Source organism: Dipodomys merriami, unplaced genomic scaffold, assembly GCF_024711535.1.
Source record: "Dipodomys merriami isolate MVZ:Mamm:240054 unplaced genomic scaffold, mDipMer1.0.p SCAF_1, whole genome shotgun sequence".
Lineage (NCBI taxonomy): Eukaryota > Metazoa > Chordata > Mammalia > Rodentia > Heteromyidae > Dipodomys > Dipodomys merriami.
The window spans coordinates 55,072,702-55,094,051 of record NW_027202270.1 but is presented as its reverse complement, the minus strand read 5'-3'; the positions used below and the strand labels follow the sequence as shown (position 1 = coordinate 55,094,051).

Sequence of the window (21,350 nt, the reverse complement as noted above, 5' to 3'; positions counted from 1 at the left end):
ATCTGGCCAGTTCACCTAGGTACCAGATGACTGAAATTCTCACCAGACCTAAATCACTCACCACAAGTGTTGCTTAAAGCATCTATAATATTTTGGAGTAGTAGAAATTATATATATATACACATGTGTATGTATACACATGTACGTATATATACATTTACATGCATACCACATATGTATATATGTATGTGTATGTATACAGGCTGGAGATTGAATCCAGGGATTGGTACTTCCTAGGCATGGGCTGTACCAGTGGCTTTTATTTCATTTCATTTATTTTATTTTTGGTCTAAGGCTAGGACTTGAACTTAGTACCTAACACTTTCACTCATTGGCTAGTGCTCCACCAACTGAGGCATGCCTCCAACTTCATTTTTTTTTGAGACATGATCTTACTAATTGCCTAGGATTGCCTCAAACTCATCCTCCTATCACCCTCTCTCTAGTAGGTAGAATTACAGGGCCTTGAAAAATGATTTTGGATATTTAGATTTGGGAGCTGCTAGTATACTCTTTATTTCCTAGGTCACTGTAGGGACACTCCCAGCCAGCCATCCACATTTGTAACTGAAAACTCTTAGAAGAATCAGACCCCCTTATTATCTAATAAACCCTGCTTTTGGCAATCTTATAAAGTGAACTTGAAATACAGATATACAGATAAGTGAAAGGATTCTATTTACAGAAGCAACAAGAGACAGGATTTGATCAAAGTAATTTTTCAGTGTATTTTATTTGGTACTTGTGTTTATGTTGATTCCTTGTCACCATTTGCTTATTCACATACTTAAAGTTCCAAGTCAGAAGTAATAGCTAGTGAATATTATTTTGATGCTTAATTTACATGATGTTAGGAGTGCATTTTTTTCCCAGAGAGATGCTCATAGAGAATGAAGTAAATAACTTTCATTCCATTTTGTTTTTGAGAAATCACGATTAGAGTGGAATGTTAATGTGGTTCTCTGCAATGAGACAATATTGACATTGTTGCTAAGATATTTTACTAGACATGTAATTGAGGCTGCTCTTTTGAAAACTGAGCAATGGTGTGTGTGTGTGTGTGTGTGTGTGTGTGTGTGTGTGTGTGTGTGTGTGTGTGTGTGTGTGTGTGTGTGTGTGTGTGTGTGTGTGTGTGTGTGTGTGTGTGTGTGTGTGTGTGTGTGTGTGTGTGTGTGTGTGTGTGTGTGTGTGTGTGTGTGTGATGGTGGAGCAGCAATATGGCTAAGAAAATACAAAAACTTTCCCCACAAAACTCCAGCATCCTCATACAAATAAAATACAGAAAATGCAGTCATCTCATCCTATCCTCTGTTATTTATGCTTCATATAAATTGAGAAGAACCTTGTGAAGGTCCTTTTCAACATGTACAGCTGATTTAGCCTACATCTTTCTAGAATATCAACTAAGTTGGTTGTATTGCATTTTCAAGTATGTTTTGTGGAAGAAAAACTTTACATGCTACCTCCTAATGCTGTGCCATTCCCCCCCCCCCATGTTTATAGATTTCATTTTATATGTAAGGAGTTGGAATAAGTGATAGCAACTCTCTTCCATTCTTTCCTTTTCTCTTGCAGCAAGGCCTGCTGGCAGACAGCTTTGTTGATGGGACTGTCAGAGTTTGGATCTGAGTACTTAGTGAGGGGGTGGTGTACTGGTTATGGTATTGTTCTCAAAGTCTTTTTCCCTCCACTTATTTTTCCACCCCCAAAATGTCAGCATGTCCAATGTAACAGAATGTTCCTGATGACTATCATTCAGAGAAACATGACTTTCTAAAGTATCTGTAACTGACAGTATTTCTTAAGCTCCAAACTGTGTTCCATGCATAGTCTACACCTTGGTTAGGGAATCCCTTACCTGGGACAGGCCACTGTGATACTGTGATTGAGTGTTCTGACTCTGCAGTCAGACTGCTTGGGTTCAAATCTGGGTCTGCCACTTGTAGGCTGTGGGAACCCAGGTAACTTTCTTAGTCTTCTTTTGTCTTGGTTTTCTCATCTATAACAAGGGTATAGTGACAGCATATATTTTAAATGAGAAAGGATGGATAGATAAATGAATGCATACTAAGTAGTAAGCTGTCTAGCATACACACTAAGAGTTAACAGTTGGAAGGTTGCTGGGCATCAGTGGCTCACCTCTGTAATCAGAGCTCCTCTAGAACCTGAGATGTGAGGATCAAGGTTTGAAGTCAGCACAGGCAGGAAAGTCTTAGACTCTTAACCTCCAGTTAACCAGCAAAAAGCCAAAAGTGAAGCTGTGGCTCTAGTGGTAGAGTGCCAGTCTTTAGCCAAAAAGCTGAGGCAGCTTCCAGGCCCTGAGTTGAAGCTCTAGTATCAACAAAAAAGAAGAAACAAACAGTTGTGTTAGCTTATTTATTAGAGCAAATATACATGATGGGCCTATACTCGTAGTTAATAAAACAGCACTTTGTAAGCCCTGACATGCCCCTGACACCCACAATGTACATTTCAAAGGTAAATGGGCTCTGGCAGTGATTCTGGAGCTAGGTATATAACGGAGGTAGAAGGGGCTGCAGGAGTTGGATACTCAATGGTTGGATATACAGTTGCAGGTGGCCTCATTGCTGGTTCTGGGGCACCATTGACTTGGAGAGGTGCAGCATCACAGCCTGGTGATCATTTGTTGTTATCCTCAAGTGAGTTCAGTAGAACAATGGAGTTCTCTACGTTTGTCATTATAAATTTAGAGAATATGTTCAGATTGTTGTTTTAAAATAAATTTAATGTTAAGGAAAGCATTAATTGGTTTAGATCGGAGGTTGGAGGCAGGGAAGTTGAGTGAAGACAACTAGGCTAGTGACTTTTCTGGTTCAGTCCTTTGGGAGGGGAAGCTAGTCTAGAATTTCATTGTAGATCAGTCAGTAGGCAAGAGTGTCCTACATCAGGAAGGTGGAGACATGTCAGAGCTGGTTGGGTTGAAGAACAGTGAACATGATTAGAGGGTCTAAGACTAAGAGCCAGAAACTCGAGAACCCCTGGAACCTGACAGGTCTCTGCTGGGCAGGGTCTATAATAAAATGGAGATGGATGTAAGTTCATTTCAAGTAAGTGCTCATTAGAAAATAAAGTGCATTTTATCTTGTGAAAAGTTAATAAAGTGCCAAAATATAATTCCACCTGAAAACAAGAAGAAAAGAGAAACCTGCCCATGTTCTCATTACCTTAAGAATAACCATTGTTGAATGGGAGAATAGCTAAAGTCCTCAGTTCAAACCCCGGTACCACAAAAGAAAAAATAAGTAACAGCCACTGTCCACATTTTATTTAGCTTTCTTTTTTGTCCTTTATTAGTTTTTTTCACATATTAGTCTGATATTTATGCTTGAGGCCAGCCTTGGGACCACTATCATTCTAGCTTGTATGTTGTGATCACTCATTTTTTGCCCTGTACTACAATACTCTTGGCCCTTGAATTTTCTTCTAAGCCTTTGGTTATGTATATAATATTCCTGTTATTGTCATATAGCATATAAAAGCTGGTGTCTGTTGTCTAGATATTCATTCCACATGGTTTAAAAGTGTTGTTCATATGATAAACTGACTTTTTTCTTTTCTGTAACTTGTTTCTAGGCAGTGAAAATAGCCATTGTAGTATTTTGTCTTTGCTTGTTTGGAGGGTAGGTGGGCTCAGAGAACTTTTTCTGCCCAGTATCCTAATCACATGAAAAATGTGAGCCATTATTAGGTCTGGAAGAGCAGCTCCAGTGATAATTTTAAGAGGTCACCCAGATAAGGTAGGAAATTCTTTCTGCACTATGAAGTGAAGGGTTCAGGAAAAAAGAAAAATGAAAAAAAAATTTTTCCCAAATGGGAAGAGGGAGGAGAAGGTTAGTAGACTGTATGCTAGAAGGCTTGGATTATAGCATTTATTGCCTTTTTCCTTCTTTCTAAGCCACAATGTTTCTACTATTGAGTACTTAATTTTGACTCTTCTTAAGTAATCTATCTTCTATTCAAAAAGATAAGTATGCTGAACATGTTCTGAACTTTGGAGTATCCAAGAATTTTTTTTTTTGATCTGACATATAATGTAAAGTTTAGTAGTCTTACAAGACTCAGTAATGCTGTTTCCTCTCTCAAATTCTTTAGATGTTGCTTTTTGACTTCTGCATTTGTTGGAAGGAAAAGTGTTATGGGGTGAGATGTATTCTCACCAAGAGATACATTGAAGTTTCTACCTTTGCCACAGTGCTATGAAAGTGTCTCTATTTGTACATGTAAACTTTGCAAATGTTATTTAGTTAAAATAAGTTAAAAGGTCCTGTTGGATTCAGTGAGCAGTAACTGTACATGCCTGGTGTCTTAAAAGGGAATGACAGGACATAGAGGGAGATGTCAACGCAGTGATGCAGGTAGAGGTTGGAGTGATGACTCTACAGGAAGGCTGGGACTACATTCTCCCCAGAGCTTCCAAAGAGTATGGCCCTGCTGGCTTAATCCTTGGAAATTTATTTATAGGAAATACATGCACAGAGATTATAAGTCATAATCAGAGAGTCAGCTTTCTCCTTGTGCTCTCAGTTGGTCACTTCCTATTTCCAGCAGCAGGCACTATATGGTATGTTCCATGTGTCCTTCTGGAGATGCTCTCTGCATGAACAAGGGTGCACACACATGTGTATACATATACATATCTGTACATACACTCATTCATGCACAAGTTTCTACTTGTAAAAGGCAGTGAATGTACATGTTGAATAATGAATACTTTCATTAAGCTTCATGAAGCTGCTAGTTCCTTGAAGGTTCTTTTTTTTTTCTTCTTCTTCTTTTTGCTGGGGATGGGTCTTGCTGTTTTCCTTAAGCTGGGTTCAAACTTGGAATCATGATCCCTTAGACTCCTGAGTGTTGGGATTGCAGCTGTGCTACCACCATGACTGGATGAAGTTCATTGTCCTCTCTTTGCTTTGTGGTAGGAACACAAACATTCCAGATTTTGACCGTGTTCTAGCATTACTTGTTTTCAATCTCTGCTGCACACTAGAATCACTTGGCAAGTTTTAACATCCATGGCCTGAGCTGCAACACTTAAAAATGCTTCCTGTATGAGGATGCATGCTTCTTCCTTAATGGAAGGTCTGGGGACTGCTGCTATGATCACGTGTTGGGGCACTGGGCCTGATAGAACCATGGGATTTTAAGTTGTGGTGCAGTCTACAAGGCCTAAGGACCTGGGTCTATGAGCTGCTGAGGAAATGCACAGGAGTGAATTTCGAGTATATGTCAAATGAACCTTTTAGCCACACCTTCATCTAGCAGAAGAAGACAGTCTGGACCTGGTTTTCTCTGGTGCCATAGAAGCATCAGACCCAAATACTGTGAGTTAATGCAGGTAAAGGAGAAGGAAAACAAACTATTTAGGTGCTTGATGACTTATATTAATACCTACATCTCTGATTCACTTCACTTGTGTGGCAAGAGCATAAGGTATGACTGAAAGAAAATTAATGATTACTGGCCTGGGTGCCTCCCCAGTGGAGCATTCCAGGAGTGCTTGGAACTAATTAACAGGCTGGCACAGAAGGGGAAAATAGATGAGGGAACAGATTTCTTTTCACAGCAGCCCAGTACTGTGTGTAGACCTACATACACTATTTTTGGTTTTCCCTATTAAGTATACTGAATGACATAATGTAGAAAGTGTGTCTCAGCAGCTTTGGAAGGGGAGCAGTACTGAGACAATAGATTGTGGGTCTGAATGCCTGAGTTCAAACTCAGCTCAGACATCTGCTGGTGTTGCTGGCCTGTTACTTGATCCTTTTTGTGTCTAGGTATCTTATCTGAGAAGGGGCTAGTAATACTGCCTACTTGATGTTTGTAAGGTTTAATGAGGAGATATGTAGAGTGTGTCTAGCACCTTGTCCTGGCAGCTTACAGTACATCTAGAAAAGCATTTATCTTAAAGTGCTCTTCCATAGAGTATGGGGGTAGAAGTTTGTCTGAGGTCAGATGCTTTTTTCAGGCACAGAAAGTCATTGCCTGGCGACATGACTTAAAGGAAAAAACTTGGACAATTAGAGAGGAAATGCCAGTCTGTTTACTCATCTGCTTCAAGGCAGAGCACATTTATACAGTTGGTTCTGTAACTTGTAGCACGAGGACAGTATTTCTATAGACAAAAGGATCAACTTCCCCTCTTGGCTAGGTTATTCCATACCCTGAGGGCTAACTGCTTACTTGCCTCTTGGTTGGCATCACTGTAGAATTAGTTACAATTGTGTGAATACATTTTTGACAATTATTTACTTGGCTGTGGGTATCTTAAATTTCCTTGTAAAGATACACATTTACTAGCATTTCCGCCTAAATGCTAGGAGACCCCATAAAATGCTCTCAAGTACATTCAGTTGCAGAGAGCCTTCTTCAGGGTTCAGAAATGATGCTGGGTCTTATGGAGAAAATCTCCCATTTTCTAGGATTCTAAGTATATACATGAGTTGTGTGGTTATAAAACCTTACGATGGAATATATGTTTAAGAAACATTAGTGTATTCAAAGCAGGAACTGCACAAAGGATGCTGTAATACACTTAATGCCCTAGTTAAATGTATCACACGGGTCCCATTTTCTGAGCTGGATAAACAGAACATCTTTCTCTTTCTATTCTAAGCTTTCATTCCCCGCCTTCCCAAGCCACTTCAATGGCACGATAAATGGAAATCTTATTTCCTGCCTCTGCAGACCTATTTACCTGAATGTCTGAGCTCACCCTTGCCTTTCTCAGTTCTATCCTTTCTGAAGTAGTCTTTTGCTTTCATCTGCCTGCCTTTCTTGCCCTCGTTTTATAAAAAGCCTTCTCTAATCCTGTATTCCATGTACTTGAATCTTTAATGTCCGACTTTACCATTCTGCATGCCCACCTTTAAACAGTCATCTCTCAGATTTACATTTTCTTCCATTGTAAATTTAAATCCCTTTTCATAGTCTGTAATAGTAAAACATACTTAAAATAAAGAACAACTATTATCAAAAGCCTTTTCTGCCATTTTAAAATGTCTTACTGGATGACTTTCTTCCTTTAGCATTGCCATTATTTTTATAGAAGTTATAACTTTGACTTTTCTACTTTTTTTACGTGTATGATGCAATTTTTATATATTATAAATAGATAAGACTTTGTAAGTGTCCATTTGGCCCTGTGCCTCTTTTGGTCTTTTATTTTTGGACTTCAGAAAATTGATTATTTTAAATTAGGTGTGTGTATGAGAGAGAGAGAAAGAGAGATAGAAAGAGAATATGACAGAGACTATAACTTGAAAAACCTAATATATTTATCATCAGAACCTTTTCACCAAATGTATTTACCCCTTATAACTTTAGAGCGTCTCTGTTTCTCTGTTTTGCTGCATTTTTTTTTTGTCAGTCATGAGGCCTGAACTCTGGGCCTAAGCACTGTTCTTCAGCTCTTCAGCTCATGGCTAGCGCTCTACCACTTGAGCCAATGCACCACTTCCAGCTTTTTCTTTCTTATGTGGTGCTGAGGAATTAAACCCAGGGCCTCATGCATGCAAGGCAAGCACTCTACCACTGAGCCACCTTCCCAGCCCATGTTGCAAATTTCTTAAACGGGGAATGGTGAGAGCCTGAGCTTGCAGGTTTCCTATTCAAGCCCAGGCCTGCCTTCCCGTCTTTGAGACAGTGTGGTTGGACTAGAGGCATTCCCAGATACAAGCATGTTCAGTAGATGTGATCATCTATGGTGTGTTAGTGTTCCATGGGAAACACCAGCCAGTGAAGCAGGGGGAGGCCTGATAAATCCCTGGTCCCTGATAGCATAGTTTGCCTGCCCTGGAGAGGATGCATTGTCCTGCTGTTTCTGCTACAGCAACAGGAAGGATGATTGAAGTGTGATTGCCATCACTGAATTGAGGTGGAGAATAAAGTAGGTTGCAGTTAAAAGAAAACTGCGTCTATTCAAGACTGAAAGAAATGTGCCAGCCATGCTGGTTGTTGCGCAGTGAAACGTCTATAATTCCTCTTAAACCTCTTTAAGCATCTGCTGAGGAATGTTAAATCAACCAGAGAATTTCTAGTGTCATGTTGCCCAGAACCAGTATCTCATTGTTGGAGTGGATACCCTGAAGAGATTTTCACTTTCTTCCTCTGGCATCCTGGGTTGCTCTGGCCTTTCTTCGACTTTTCAACCCCCACCCCCACCCTGCCCTGTGAAATTAAAGCTAAAGTTCAGGTCCAGAATGCTGTCTGCAGCTTGTGAGGTGCTGGATCACCCACTTCGTGCTCTATGCCTCCTGTTCAAAAACTTGTCTCTCTGCGTTGTGTCTTTTTAATACAAGGAAACTGAATGTTTATTTGTGTCTGAAAAACCAAACAAAGCAACATGTTTGGGACAGATACTATAGTGAGATGGCAAAGTCAAGTTCAACTAGAATGCTCCAAACCCCATCTCTAAGTCTCACTTTTATTGCAGTCTGCCTAAGATCAAAGTGCAGAAACCCAGCTGCTCAGAAAGCTGAAGGTCCTCATGGCTATGGCATGTTGTGGAGACTCCTCCCTACCAGATTTGCAGTTACTGAAAATATTTGCTTTGCTCGATGCAAACTATGGTTATGGGCAGAATTTGTAATTAGGAAATGCTTTAAATCTCCAGTTATCGTGCCTTAATTTCTTCTCTTCTATGCCAGAGAGTTCTAAATATTTAAGATAACAAAACTTTTCTCAGTAATGAGCTCTCTCCCCCCCCCCCCCACAATTTCTGGAACTATTACATGTATTTTCCCTTTCTTTTTTGTGTTTCCATCCATAGTTAGGGATTTGAAGGCTCAGTTTTTATGTATAGGTCAGAAGTCTTCCTGAGCAGGTAGGGAGTTTGTGCCTTGTACATCCCACAGCCATTTGCAAACCCAAATCTGTGATTTGGGTAATATAAGGATAGCCAGAGGATAATTCTACCTCTCTTCAAGCACATGGAAAATCATTGTCTGGCTAAGGTACCACCATATCCTGTGAGTATAATTCTGTGGTGCTATGGCCTAACTCTTTACATTTTGTTCTGTCTTCTACTACTGTTTCTTTCTGGAACATCGGCAGATCAGGTGACCTGACTATTATTGTATGCACAGCTCCTGCTTGTATTCTTCATGTGAGAACCAGGTGGTGGCAGGTATTAGTCTTGAGAAGTCAGTGTTGGACCAGAGAAAACAACTTTCCCTCTGCTCTAATGAATCTCTTTGAAAGCCATAGACATTGCATGTCAGTGGGAGTTGGCATTAATGTTGCCGCCCCAGCTCTTGCCCTAATAACCATTTGACTGCTTGACAGGCAAGAAGAAGGTAGTCAAAAAGGTAGGAAAAAGAAAAAAGTAGCCAAAAGGGAAGCTTCCTGAACTAGCTGAAGGCCTTCAAGGATCCAGGCTGCTTCTGTGGTCCTGGGTATTGGTTACAGTACCTTATAGAGCTGCCACGGAAACCAGATGGGTGAGAGATGTAAAGATCCAAGGCAGGGGCTGTTCACTTGTACTGCAGAGGCAGGAGCTTTTGCTAACTCTTGCAGGCTCCCTCCTTCAGGGACAGAACTTTTGTCTAGAGAATTTGCTATAAATGTCTCTGTTTTGTAATTCCAGTGAAAGTTTGCTAATAATTCTATTTTTTCTCCCCTTGTATGCCAGTCATTTGGGCACGTTTGGTGTGCGTGTGTGTGCCATGCGCGTGCGCAGGAATGGGGGGGGGTGTCATGGGGCTTGAATTCAGGGCCTGGGCCCTGTCCTTGAGCTCTTTTGCTCAAGGCTGGCATTTTACTTCTTGAGTCACAGTAATTAGAGATGAGAATTTTTGGACTTTGCTGCCCAGGCTGGCTTTGAACCTTGATCCTCAGATCTCAGCTACCTGTAGCTAGGATTACAGGTGTGAAGCACGAGCTACTTACCTGGCTAGTGAAAAATCTCTAGTTTCCCAAATTGACACCCCTTCAAACATAGTCCAGGTGAGACTGAAATGGCCTTTCTGACTGTGCCAGCTTAACCACAGCAGAGCTCATGGCTTTTCTATTGATAGCTTTTCTGCCTTGTAGTTGTCTTTACTAGTGAAGCCTGAACATGTATCCTGTGCCTATAGCACTGGCCACTCTCCTTCCTCAATACTCTTAGTGTGAAAAACAAGCACAGTGATGCAGATTTGTTATATTCTCTTTACTGAAAGAATAGCATTCCTAATGGGCTAGACACCCTGTATTTCTCCTTTTTTTGAATCTAGTTGTCCTTTCTTCCTTTTCTTTCCCTTCCTTCCTTCCTTTCCTCCCACCTCTCTTCCTTCCCTCCCTCCCTCCCTCCCTCCCTCCCTCCCTCCCTCCCTCCCTCCCTCCCTCCCTCCCTCCCTCCTTCCCTCCCTCCCTGCCTCCCTCCCTCCCTGCCTCCCTCCCTCCCTCCCTTCCTCCCTCCCTCCCTCCCTCCCTTCTTCCCTTCCTCCCTCCCTTCCTTCCTTCCTTCCTTCCTTCCTTCCTTCCTTCCTTCCTTCCTTCCTTCCTTCCTTCCTTCCTTCCTTCCTTCCTTCCTTCCTTCCTTCCTTCCTTCCTTCCTTCTTTCCTTCCTTCCTTGCCAGGAAGGCATAGAAAAAGACCAGTTGGTTAGCATGTATCAGACTAGTTTTTCTTTTGGAAAACCTTTCCAATTCTATGTGCTTGATATCTACAGGTTTCTCTTCTGTCCTTGTACTTCTTCAGTTACTTCTTAGTACAGAGTAAGGGAATGTGATTAAGAGGAGGAGAAACTGGGAGAAAACATATTAAATGAGTACTTGTGAATTGGCTATACTGTTTCGAAGAGTCTAGCCTAGACAAGATACTGTATTCCCCAAATACTTTCTACACTGTAATTGTAACCTCTATATTTTAGGAGGATGGATCTGCCTACTCTAGATTGTTTGATTTTCTTGTAGTAGGTCATCTAGGAAGAATACAAAGGCACCTTCACAATAAGTGAGCCATAGTCCAGTCCTGAAATGGTTTGGGGCTGATTGAGGTTTGTTTTTACGAGGCTTTGTGGACTAAAGAAGATGGGGAGAAGGGAAGGTGTTGCTGAGGAAGAATGTGGAAGTAGCCCATACCCTTCTTTAGAGAGAATATAGAGCAGCTCTTGGCATTGGAGTTTGCTCCCTTGATACCCAGATTAACCCCTATCCTTTAGCTGAAATCAAACCTTCTTCTGGAGCATTCACTTTATACTTGATCTTGATCTAATCTCTAATTTCATCCCTAAGCCTATTCCTTGGGATGAAGTCAGAACAGATGGTAATACAGGAAAGGGATCAGAGGTTGACTTAACTAATACTCAAGTAGTAAATCTTGATTTTTTTCCCCCTCCTCACAGGAAAAAAAAACATTTAAAAGAAGGCCATCAGAGATATTTGCACACCCATGTCATTTCAGCATTATACATTAGTTAAGAGGTAGAAACAAACAAGATATCCAGCAACAGGTGATTAAATAACAAAATGCTGTTTGGATGTTGCACTTTCTTTAGCTCTTTTCATGCTTCAAATGTTCAACTTCAATAATCACAGAAATGCAAATAATAATTTTTCCAAGAAAAGGCAGAAGAAAAGTTAAGTCAGCTTTATTCAGGGGGCCAAGGATCTCAACTTCACCCGTTGCAGGTTGTTTTGAGACTATCTCTAAAACTAAGTAAAAACAAAAGGACTGGAGAATGTGACTCAAGTGCTAGATTACTTTAGTCATTGAGTTCAATTCACAAATCAAGGAAAGTCTATACTAATATTGTTTGGGAATTATATTCTAAGAATTTAGCTTTAATAATTTGTATGATTGTCATCTGGTTGACATAACCTAAAGTATTATTTTTTTTCTCCAGGAGGTGACTTTGGTCCAGAGACTCCTCCCATTCTGCCTCCTGGTCTTGGAGGCGACTCTCCTGTGAATAGTCCTCCTGCAGCAGAGGATTCCTATCGTGTGAGCTTGGCCAAAGGTGTCTCCATGTCTCTGCCGTCCTCACCCTTGCTGCCTAGACAATCTCACTTGGCACAATCAAGATCAAGCAAAAAATCTCCAGGTAAGCAAAGGGCTGATTGGTATCTAAAGGAGCTGTCTTAGTTACTAAGTAATACATGTTTTGAAAGTAACTGAAACAAGTCCCCATAAGAAATATTCCAGGAAAGCCAGGCATGGTGGCTTGCACCAGAAATCTCTAAAAGCCCAGGACTTGAGAGGATGAGTTAATGAGGCTGATGCTTAAATCCAAGAATTTTTTTCTTGCAATAACTTTTGGAATAATTTTTTAAGCTTTAAAAAATTCATCAGTTTTTATTTGCATAATTTAATTTCAAAGGAGTTTTATGTTATGCTCCAAAAACCACCAGAGTCACAATGATAGACACAAAACAAAGAATTGTGCCATCAACCAGAAATCTGGCAAGTACTCACTCAGAGTAGGCAAGCTATTCTGTATTTATCCCTAATGAAGCAGGCCCTGTCCCTCTGCTCAGATTGGTTGAGTTCAGGTTCAGAATCTGCTCTCTATTGGCTAGTTTGAAAGGGGGAAGATGCTATGTAAAGTGACCATTAAAAACTTTGAAATAAGATGAACAGTATACAAGCAATTTCAAAATATACCCATTCTCAAAATATACCCATATCTTCTGTTATTTCTTGAACTATCAAAGGTGTGTCTTGTGAGGTGTGCCTTAATTCCATTTTAGAAAACCAGTTAAAGAACAAACTTATATTTCAAAAATCCTTCCTTATCCCAAAGCATCTCTTCTTTTCCTTTCAGTACTTGCTGATATTGTTTTATTTTTTTTATTTTTATTTTTTTATTTTTATTTTTTTTTGTCGGTCGTGGGGCTTGAACTCTGGGCCTGGGCGCCTGATATTGTTTTAGAATACTTAACAAAAGCCAAGCCTGCAGGCCAAAGCCGGAACTTTTAAGTAACCCACTTTGATTGAAAAGACAGCTTTTCCCATATATGGAAGAATGCTTTAAAACATTATTTCAATAATTTGTCTCTTTTTTTTTTGGATCTGTACATGGGAATAACTAAAACCTTTATTAGATATGTTTTTTCAATAACAATAATGTGAAACCTGGAATTTTCAAAGAGCAGTGAAAGTCTTTTCTTTAGACCATCTAGCCTAGACTTTCACAAAGATTCTTAAAAAAATAAAATAAAAAACAAAACCCAAAAAACTGGTAGTAGAGGTTGAAGTCAGGGCTATAAATTTAGTGAGCTTGCTCCCTTGCTTGCAAGGCTGGCTCTTTACCACCTGAGCCATGCCTCTAGCCCAAGATTCAAGTTCTTGTTACCAGTAATAATGTTAGGTATCACTTTTGTAGATTGCTTGCTGATGAATTAATTAAGCACCAGGGAGTCTTTCTAGGTGCATTTAAAGGAAATTAATTATTTAGTTATAAGTTAGTTTTGATACCCATCTGCTTATTGCTACCAAATATTATATACTCTGATACAGCTTATTTGATGACATCACCCAGCATTTGAATAACTATAAAAATTTCTTGTGAAACTTGGACTTGTAATGGGACCGAGACTAGGGACTCATGGATTACTCCATGAAGTATTTTGGCTTGCCTTACCATCATCAACTTTTTACACTTAATGTTACTGGGGGCGGGGTGGGGTGGGGTGTAATTGATTCAGGTATGAGGAAAACCTGGAAACATAATAGTTTGATAATTCTTTCACATTTGCTGAATACTTGCTTGCAAAATACAGGATAATTTGGGACCTTATTGATCATGTGCCTTTCCAAGTTTTTCTTTTTTTTTTCCTCTCAAGTACATACAAACATATTCAGAATCATCTAAAATGTGCCCTGGGATGTAAAATTAATCAGTATCCTCTTAATCTAGTTCCACATGCATTATTTGTGAATCTTTTATTGGATACTTGAAATTAGTGTGTGGTAAAGTTAAGAGGGAAAAATCTTAAAGCAATGAATGTTGGAAATGGTGCTGAACTGGCTGTGGTGGCTCATATCTATAATCCAAGCTCTATGGAAGACATAGGAGGATTTGGGGCCCAGGGTAAGAAAAAAAAAGCCCAGAGATACCATCTGAAAAATAACGAAAGCAGAAAGGGATAGAGACATGGCTCAAGGCTGAATTTAATCCCAGTACTAAAAACAAGAGAGAAAAAGAAATAGTGCTGTGAATTTGGTGAATTTCCAAAATTTTTTATTGTTCTAGAACTTTCTTGGTTTGGACCACTTTGTTTACAGTCATATCCTTAGCTGGGACTTGGAAACCTTTTTGGTATGTACGAAGTGATTTCCTCTGCCAAGGAATTTGACCTGTTTATCAGTATTTGGGGGAAATTCCTGGAATGTCCTTTCTTCCGTTTGCCCTCTGCACTGCTGTATCTCTGTCAGAAGTCTTGTCTTCAGATCCTAGTTCCCACAGTACTTCTCTTGCTAACTCACCCTGGCTGGAACTAATCTACTTTCTAAAACTTACACACTGCATCTTACCTTCTCTTTATTAGTTGAGTTATTTGTTCTCCCTTCTCAAGTTATTAGTGTTCATATGAACACATTTTCAACAAATGTTTGGCTTCTGAACCATCTCCCAGTCCTACCTACATTCTGTTGTAAAAGATCCCGTTTTAACAAAGAAACTTGCTACATCAATTTAGGAAGGGAACTCCCCAAACTCTCCCCCCTCCCAATTAGTTTCCTCATCCTTTTACTAAATGCCCCTCAGGATTGATTGTTAACAAGCATCTCTTAGGTTAGCCAAAATCTCCCCTTTCTCCCCAAAAACCTTTTATAATTAACCTTTTATAATTTTCTATCCATTGATATCTATCCTGTTGGTTGGCTGTATTTCCTCTTACCCATGTTGTGTTCACAGCTGAACTCATTCTCTCTCCTCAGATGCAAAATTCCACCACAGTGGTCCTGACACCCACACCTCAGTAAAATGCTGCTGTGTATAAGGTTAGGAAACCTACCACATGGTTCAGGCAGAAAAGAGTTTATTGGGGGGAGAGCAGACTGCCTGCCTGCACAAGATGGAGGCGTGCGGAAACAGAGGGGAAAGAAGAAGAGAAAAGAGAGAGGGGACTTGTGTTAAGCCAGATTATATAGGGAAAGGCAGGAAGCAGGACCAGGGGTGATATGGAAGTGATTTCAGAGCGTGGGGAACCTCTCACTGTTCCTGGGAGATGTGACCAGGGCGGCTCAGGAAATTACCTCAGCAGATGAAGTGACCTCAGAGTCTGGGGTCCTTTGCTGACTCACAGTCAGGTGATTGACAGTCAAGTGATTACTGGTTTCAGGCAGGTAAAGAGGAAGGGAGGAAAGGCTGTTCTGGGCAGACCTAATACTGCTTTCACAAGTATTATTAAAAGTTTGTTTTTGTTTCTGTGCTTGGTACAGGCATTGATGTCTTACCTATGTAAAATAGAGACAAATGCTGAACCTACCTATATATCCCCCAAGGGGGCTCAATTGAAGGTAAGGCCAAGTACAGAACTATGACATTTGGACGGTGTCCCCTTCTATTATCTGCTACTGCAGATGACTTGATGTTGCTTGGACCTGAGTCCTGGTGAACACCTTAGAGACTCTATGCTGTGTGGATAGCACTGTCATTTCAGGTGTAATTTTATTTTTAACAAATTTAGTGGGACTTTGGGTGCCAATGAATGGTCTGGCCAGCCTGGGAAATGTCCAGAAGGGTTTCCTGGGGGCTTCTGGTATGTGAGTGAAGAAGTACTCATGGTCTTCTTATGTGCTCAGACCAGTTTTAGATTTTTTTTGAAACTTTATTTTGAGGAAATATCCTAGTTTTTCTCCATAAGAATGAGATTTCTGCTAAGTTCTTTGCTTGACCTTTGAATATGAAGGATTAACAAGTCATTCTGCATCATCTAACCTTTAAAAAAATCTTTCATATTAGATGGTTTTGTTCCAAGTAGTGATAAAATTAACTAAGCAGATTAATCTCTAACAAAGCAGGTCTTGGTGCTACTCAAATTTGTGCAGCAAATTAGTGTCTCATAGTGGTAATTTGGCATCATTGTCTTAGTAATTTGAAAAGTTAAGGGTGCTTTCTTAGAAATGGCCATGATTCGAATACATTAAATGGTGTATTTTTTTTTTTCCGGCGGTGTTTAACACACAGATTTTTGCTTAAATCATGTTGTTGGTAAAGTATCCAGAGCCCTAATGTTCCACCTGTCTGTTTAAAAAAACCCAAACATTGGCATATGGCTGTAAATGTACACTGGATCTAAAAATATCTGTCTATTTTAAAAGCTAGTACTGTTGCTATTAGTGATACATAATTTTAAGTACAGGGTCTGCAGTTCCCAGAAGGTATCCAGCCACTCCTGTTGCCTGAGCCCCCTCATTGTCACCCCAGCTTTTTGTTGGTTAATTTGATATAAAGGTCTCAGTGCATTTTTGCCTGGGTTGGTTTCAAACTGCAATCCTCTTACCTCAGCTTCCTAAGTAGCTAGGATTGCAGTCATAAGCCACTGGTACCCAGCCTAACCTCAGTAACTTTAGTTCTGATTTATAATGTAGAATTTATCTCCCCTCCCTCTCACCCTCTCTCTTAGCCACTTTACAAAAACACCAAGCCTCAGGAGGCTGAAGCAGGAGAATCCTAAGTTTAGGGCCAGACTAGGCTACAAAGCTAGACCCTATCTCAGAAACAGTACATACAAAAAAACTCCTACCAAACTATTTTACCTGTTTGCCTGGAAATTCTTCACTAATTGATGCTATTCTAGAAACTGTCAGGAACTAGAATTATTCTAGGAAGCAAAGACTATAATCCCCTATAATAAATTACTTGGAACAGTACAACCAGTACTTGCCATGCTTCCTGCCAGTTATTTCATTTATCCTTCTTCTGCCTTCCCTCCCCCATTTATTTGTATTTGTATTTGTTTTTATTTGCATGCCAGTTAGAAGATTCCATTTTCTGAGTATTGTTTCAATTAATTTTTTTCATAAATGGAAAAATCTATTTTCTGGTCATGAAAACAAGAACCAGCACCCATTTAAGTAGTTCTGTGGCAGTTGTAAGCCTTTTTGCATTAGGAATTCATCAGTATTTGTAGTCTCTCCCCCTTTTATCTTTCAGAAGAAAAAAGACCATTTTCTGGTTTACTTGTTAGCCATATATTAATTATTTTATATTTGCATTCCTTTTCCAAAATCACTTTGTGTCTACTATGAAATAATCAGAAGGTCAGGCATGAGAAAGCAGCTATTTGAAATACTGTGATGGGTGCAACAGAAAGCAGTGACAAGCATATGATACACGTTCAATGTCACTAATCTGAAAATATTTAACTGAAGTGCTCCAGAACCTGAGCATTCTGAATACTAACTTGACATTTCTACTGTGATCTCATGTGATAAGTCACGGTGAGGAGACAGGCATACTGACAGTATTGTATAAAATTACTTTCAGGCCATGTATGTAAGACATATGTGAAACAAATAAATTTCACATTTTGATTTGTGTATGCACATATTCCAAAATCGGAAACACTTTAGATCTTGGAGATGACTTGTACTGGCTGGAGCAGGGACCATTCTACTTCTGCTCAGCCCCTAGTTATAAGTTCATCTCATAGCTGAGAACTGCTGGAACCATTTTGAAAACCCTTCTTGCCATCTGTTTCTTTCTTTTTTTTTTTTTTTTTTTTGTCGGTCGTGGGGCTTGAACTCTGGGCTTGGGTGCTGTCCCTTAGCTCTTCAGCTCCAGGCGAGCGCTCTACCACTTGAGCTACAGCGCCACTTCCGGTTTTCTGGTGGTTTATTGGAGATAGGAGTCTTACGGTCTTTCCTGCCCGGGCTGGCTTTGAACCGCGATCCTCAGATCTCAGCCTCCTGAGTAGCTAGGATTACAGGCGTGAGCCACCAGCGCCCGGCTTGCCATCTGTTTCTTTAAGACAGGCTGTGAAGTGGAAGTCATCTTCTCTGTTTGGTTCTTAGACAATGAATTAATGTCTGCCCAAGCACTCCCTTCCCCCATCTGCAAGAGTGTTTCTTAATAGAAAATAGAAAAGTTCTTAATAGAAAATAGAAAAGTTGCAAATCCTGTTGTTGAGAGAACTACTGATGGCATTTTAGTCTTTTGTTTTCCCTCATCATTTTAAAGAAATCTACCTACACTTGAGACCATATATAACCCTTATATGTAACCTTGTGTTTTTATTAGCACAGTTGCATCCCAAACAATCCCCACCTTCTTTGGTATTTATTGCCTATATTTCAGTATTCTATAATTGATTTGAAAATTAATCCAGTTTGGACATTTTTCATTTAGAAAGAAATCATAGCCAGACATGATAGCTCACACCTATAAACCCAGAACTAGAGAGGCTAAAATAGGAGGCTCGTGAGTTTGAGGCCAGCCTGGACACACAAGACTCTGTTTCTAAAACCCAAACAAGATTCAGCATGGACTGAGATGTCTTATTTTTCACCATTAAATTTTTGGTGTTTTAAATTTAATTGTGGAATACATAACATAAAATTCACCTCTCAACCAATTTTTAAAGCATACAGTTTAATAGTAAGTACATTTACATTGCTGTGAAGCCCATTCCTAATAGGAATGCTTTTATCTGCTAATTTTTATACACATTTTCTAATATCTCATTAAAGATGGAAGGTTCCCAGCAGTGGAATTATTGAACGAAATGGCCTGCATTTGTAAAGGACCTTGGTACATAAGCTAGTTGCTTTCCAGAAAGCCTGTATTGATTTCATACTCCCTCCAGCATTCTTTGAGAGGCTTTTCTTTTTTTAAGTTATCATCTTCTGGGAACCATCTAAGTGGATGGTGCTGGTAGCCGCTTTGTCAGGCCTCACTGGGGCCTACTGAGACCTTGAAGAGGCTAAGAGGTCTTTCTGTAACCCTTCTCTTTTGAACTTCCCAGCTGTCTGCACATCTCAGACAGTTTCCATTTTCTTTCTTCCAGGATACAGTGTCAGGGGCTTTTCCACAGCTGAGTCAGATCAAGTTCATGGTCAGAAAAACACTCAGCTGGCTTCCAGTTGCATCTGTAACTACAGTCTTTAATGCTTACAGACACCATGGAGGATCATAGGCCTGTTGGAGTTGGGAAGGTCCCTAGAGTACTCTGTCCAGGCTTCTTTGAATAAAAACACAAAAGCCCTGCAATCAGTATGGAACTTACCCCAAGTTTGTACAAGTTGTTGGTGGAGCTTTGTCCTCCTGCTCTGCCAGCATAGTTTCTGTCTGTAATGAGCCAGCTTAGATCTTCCTTTTAGATACTATGATTTAATGAGGGATGGCATGAGTAGTGGGATTTTTTTAAACTTCCTGATTGATTCTCTGTTGTAACAAATTTGACATCACTGATCAAGAAAAATCCTTTCCAGTGAGGAAAAAAATATATATATGAGCCCTTAGTTTCTTTATTTTCTGGTGGTACTGGGATTTGAACTGAGGTACTACTTAAGTCATATTCCAATTGCTTAATTGTTTTTTTAAATTTAATTTTATTTTTGTTTAATTATTTTCAGGCAGGATATCTGCTTTTTGCCTAAGATTGGTGTTGGGCCATAATCTTTCTACCTCTGACTCCCAAATAGCTAGGATTGAAGACATTCAACACCATGCATAGCTGGTTTGTGAAATAATATTTCACTGAATTCTTTCTTTTGTGGTGAAGAAGTCTGAGCTAGACTTAAACTAGGATCCTCACATCTCTGCATTAGTGTGTACTACTGCACCAGCCTTATTTATCATTATTTTCCAATCATTAGAAATAATATTTCTAATCCATTAAAAACATACACAGTTGCTGGGTGGTGGTGCATTGTCTGCAGTCTTAACCGTTTAGGATTTAGAGAGAGGAGGAGATCACTAGAGCTAAGAAGTTGAAGTCTGGTCTTTATTTTTTAAGACTTCATCTCTTAAAAGATAAAAAATAACAATCACCAACAACAAAAATGTGTGTTTTTACAATTCCTTCCATACCCTTAAAAGACAACTACTTTTGTCTTTCTTGTTCTTTTGCTCACTTCCCTCTTTTAGACAAGATCTCATTATGTACCTCCAGGATGACTTTAAATTCTCAATCCTCCTGCCTCAGCCTCCCTGTGTTGAGATTACAGATATGTTCCACTATGTCCAACTTCTTGCTTAGTACATAAATAAAAACCATGTATTCACCTGTCCTCCCTAGAATTGAACAAGTAAAAGAGGCTTTTTGTTTTCCACTCGGTAAAGAATAGTGAAAGAACATTCTAATGTACATTAGTATCAAAAGGTATCTGTTTGTTTTCATCAGATAGACTACAAAAGTCGAATCGCTGCTTTGGATAAACACAGAATGAATCACCACATACTTACCGATGATTTGTAATTATTTTATTTTGGGGATTTTGGGGGGGGTGTAGTTGGCCTTTAGTATGTGTTTTACTGAATTGTCACAACCTTCATTGTTGTTTCTTTTAAGACTATCAGTCATGTATGTTACAAAAATATTTTCCGGGTTCATTTTCCATTTAATTAGGTCATAATGTTTTATGACTCACAGAAGTTTTTAATTTTCTGAAGTTAAATTTATATATTTTTCCACTGTGACTTATTTCACTGTATTTAAAAATGTTTTATTAAATAGAATTTATATACTATACAACTCATCTATTTAAAGTTTAGAGTTCACTGCTTTTTTAGCATTTTTGCAGAGTTGTGCAACAATTACCATAGTTTAATTTTAGAACATTTTACATCTTACCTAGAAACAAAGAACTCCTGTACTAAATAGAAACCATTCCTTGTCCCTTCTTTTATTTTCTAGCCCCACGCATCCTGTCTATAGATTGCCTGTTGTGAGCATTACATATAAGTAGAATCTTATATATTATCTCTTGTGAGTGTTTTTATTTTTTAAAGGGAATGTGTTCCACCCATATTATAGTAGTATTCAATATTTTGTTCTGTTTTTATTGCTAAATAATATTTGTATTTACTGTATTTTCATTAGCCATATTTTAGTTTACATTTGGGATATTTCCGCTTTTGTCTGTTATAAATAATGCTGCTATGAATGTTTGTACATGCACTTTTACAGGCATGCATATTTTCGTTTGTTTGGGGGTAGATTCTGAGTACTGGCACTAGTGGGTCATATGGTATCTCTTTGTTTAAACTTTTAAGGTTGTCAGATTATTCTACAATAACTTACTTTGCATCAGCAGCAGCTAAGAATGAGGTTTCCAGTTTCTCTGCATCTGCTAATACTTGTTATTGTCTGGCTTTGTAAATAATAGCTGTCCTAGTACATGTAAACAATATCTCCACATATAGATGACATCTTATTGTAGCTTTATTAAATTATAAGTAT

At 39.2% G+C, this 21,350-nt stretch overlaps 1 protein-coding gene across 10 annotated transcripts in view; it reads left to right on the top strand.

Annotated features, from left to right (window-relative positions):
- Positions 1-21,350, top strand: part of Tanc1 (tetratricopeptide repeat, ankyrin repeat and coiled-coil containing 1) — a 229,141-nt gene that overhangs the window by 96,672 nt on the left and 111,119 nt on the right. For all 10 annotated transcript variants that reach the window (XM_070022615.1, XM_070022628.1, XM_070022620.1 and 7 more), the window contains one exon: positions 11,846-12,043. In XM_070022615.1, coding sequence (XP_069878716.1) covers positions 11,846-12,043 — 198 coding nt within the window. The remainder of the gene's footprint in view (positions 1-11,845; positions 12,044-21,350) is intronic.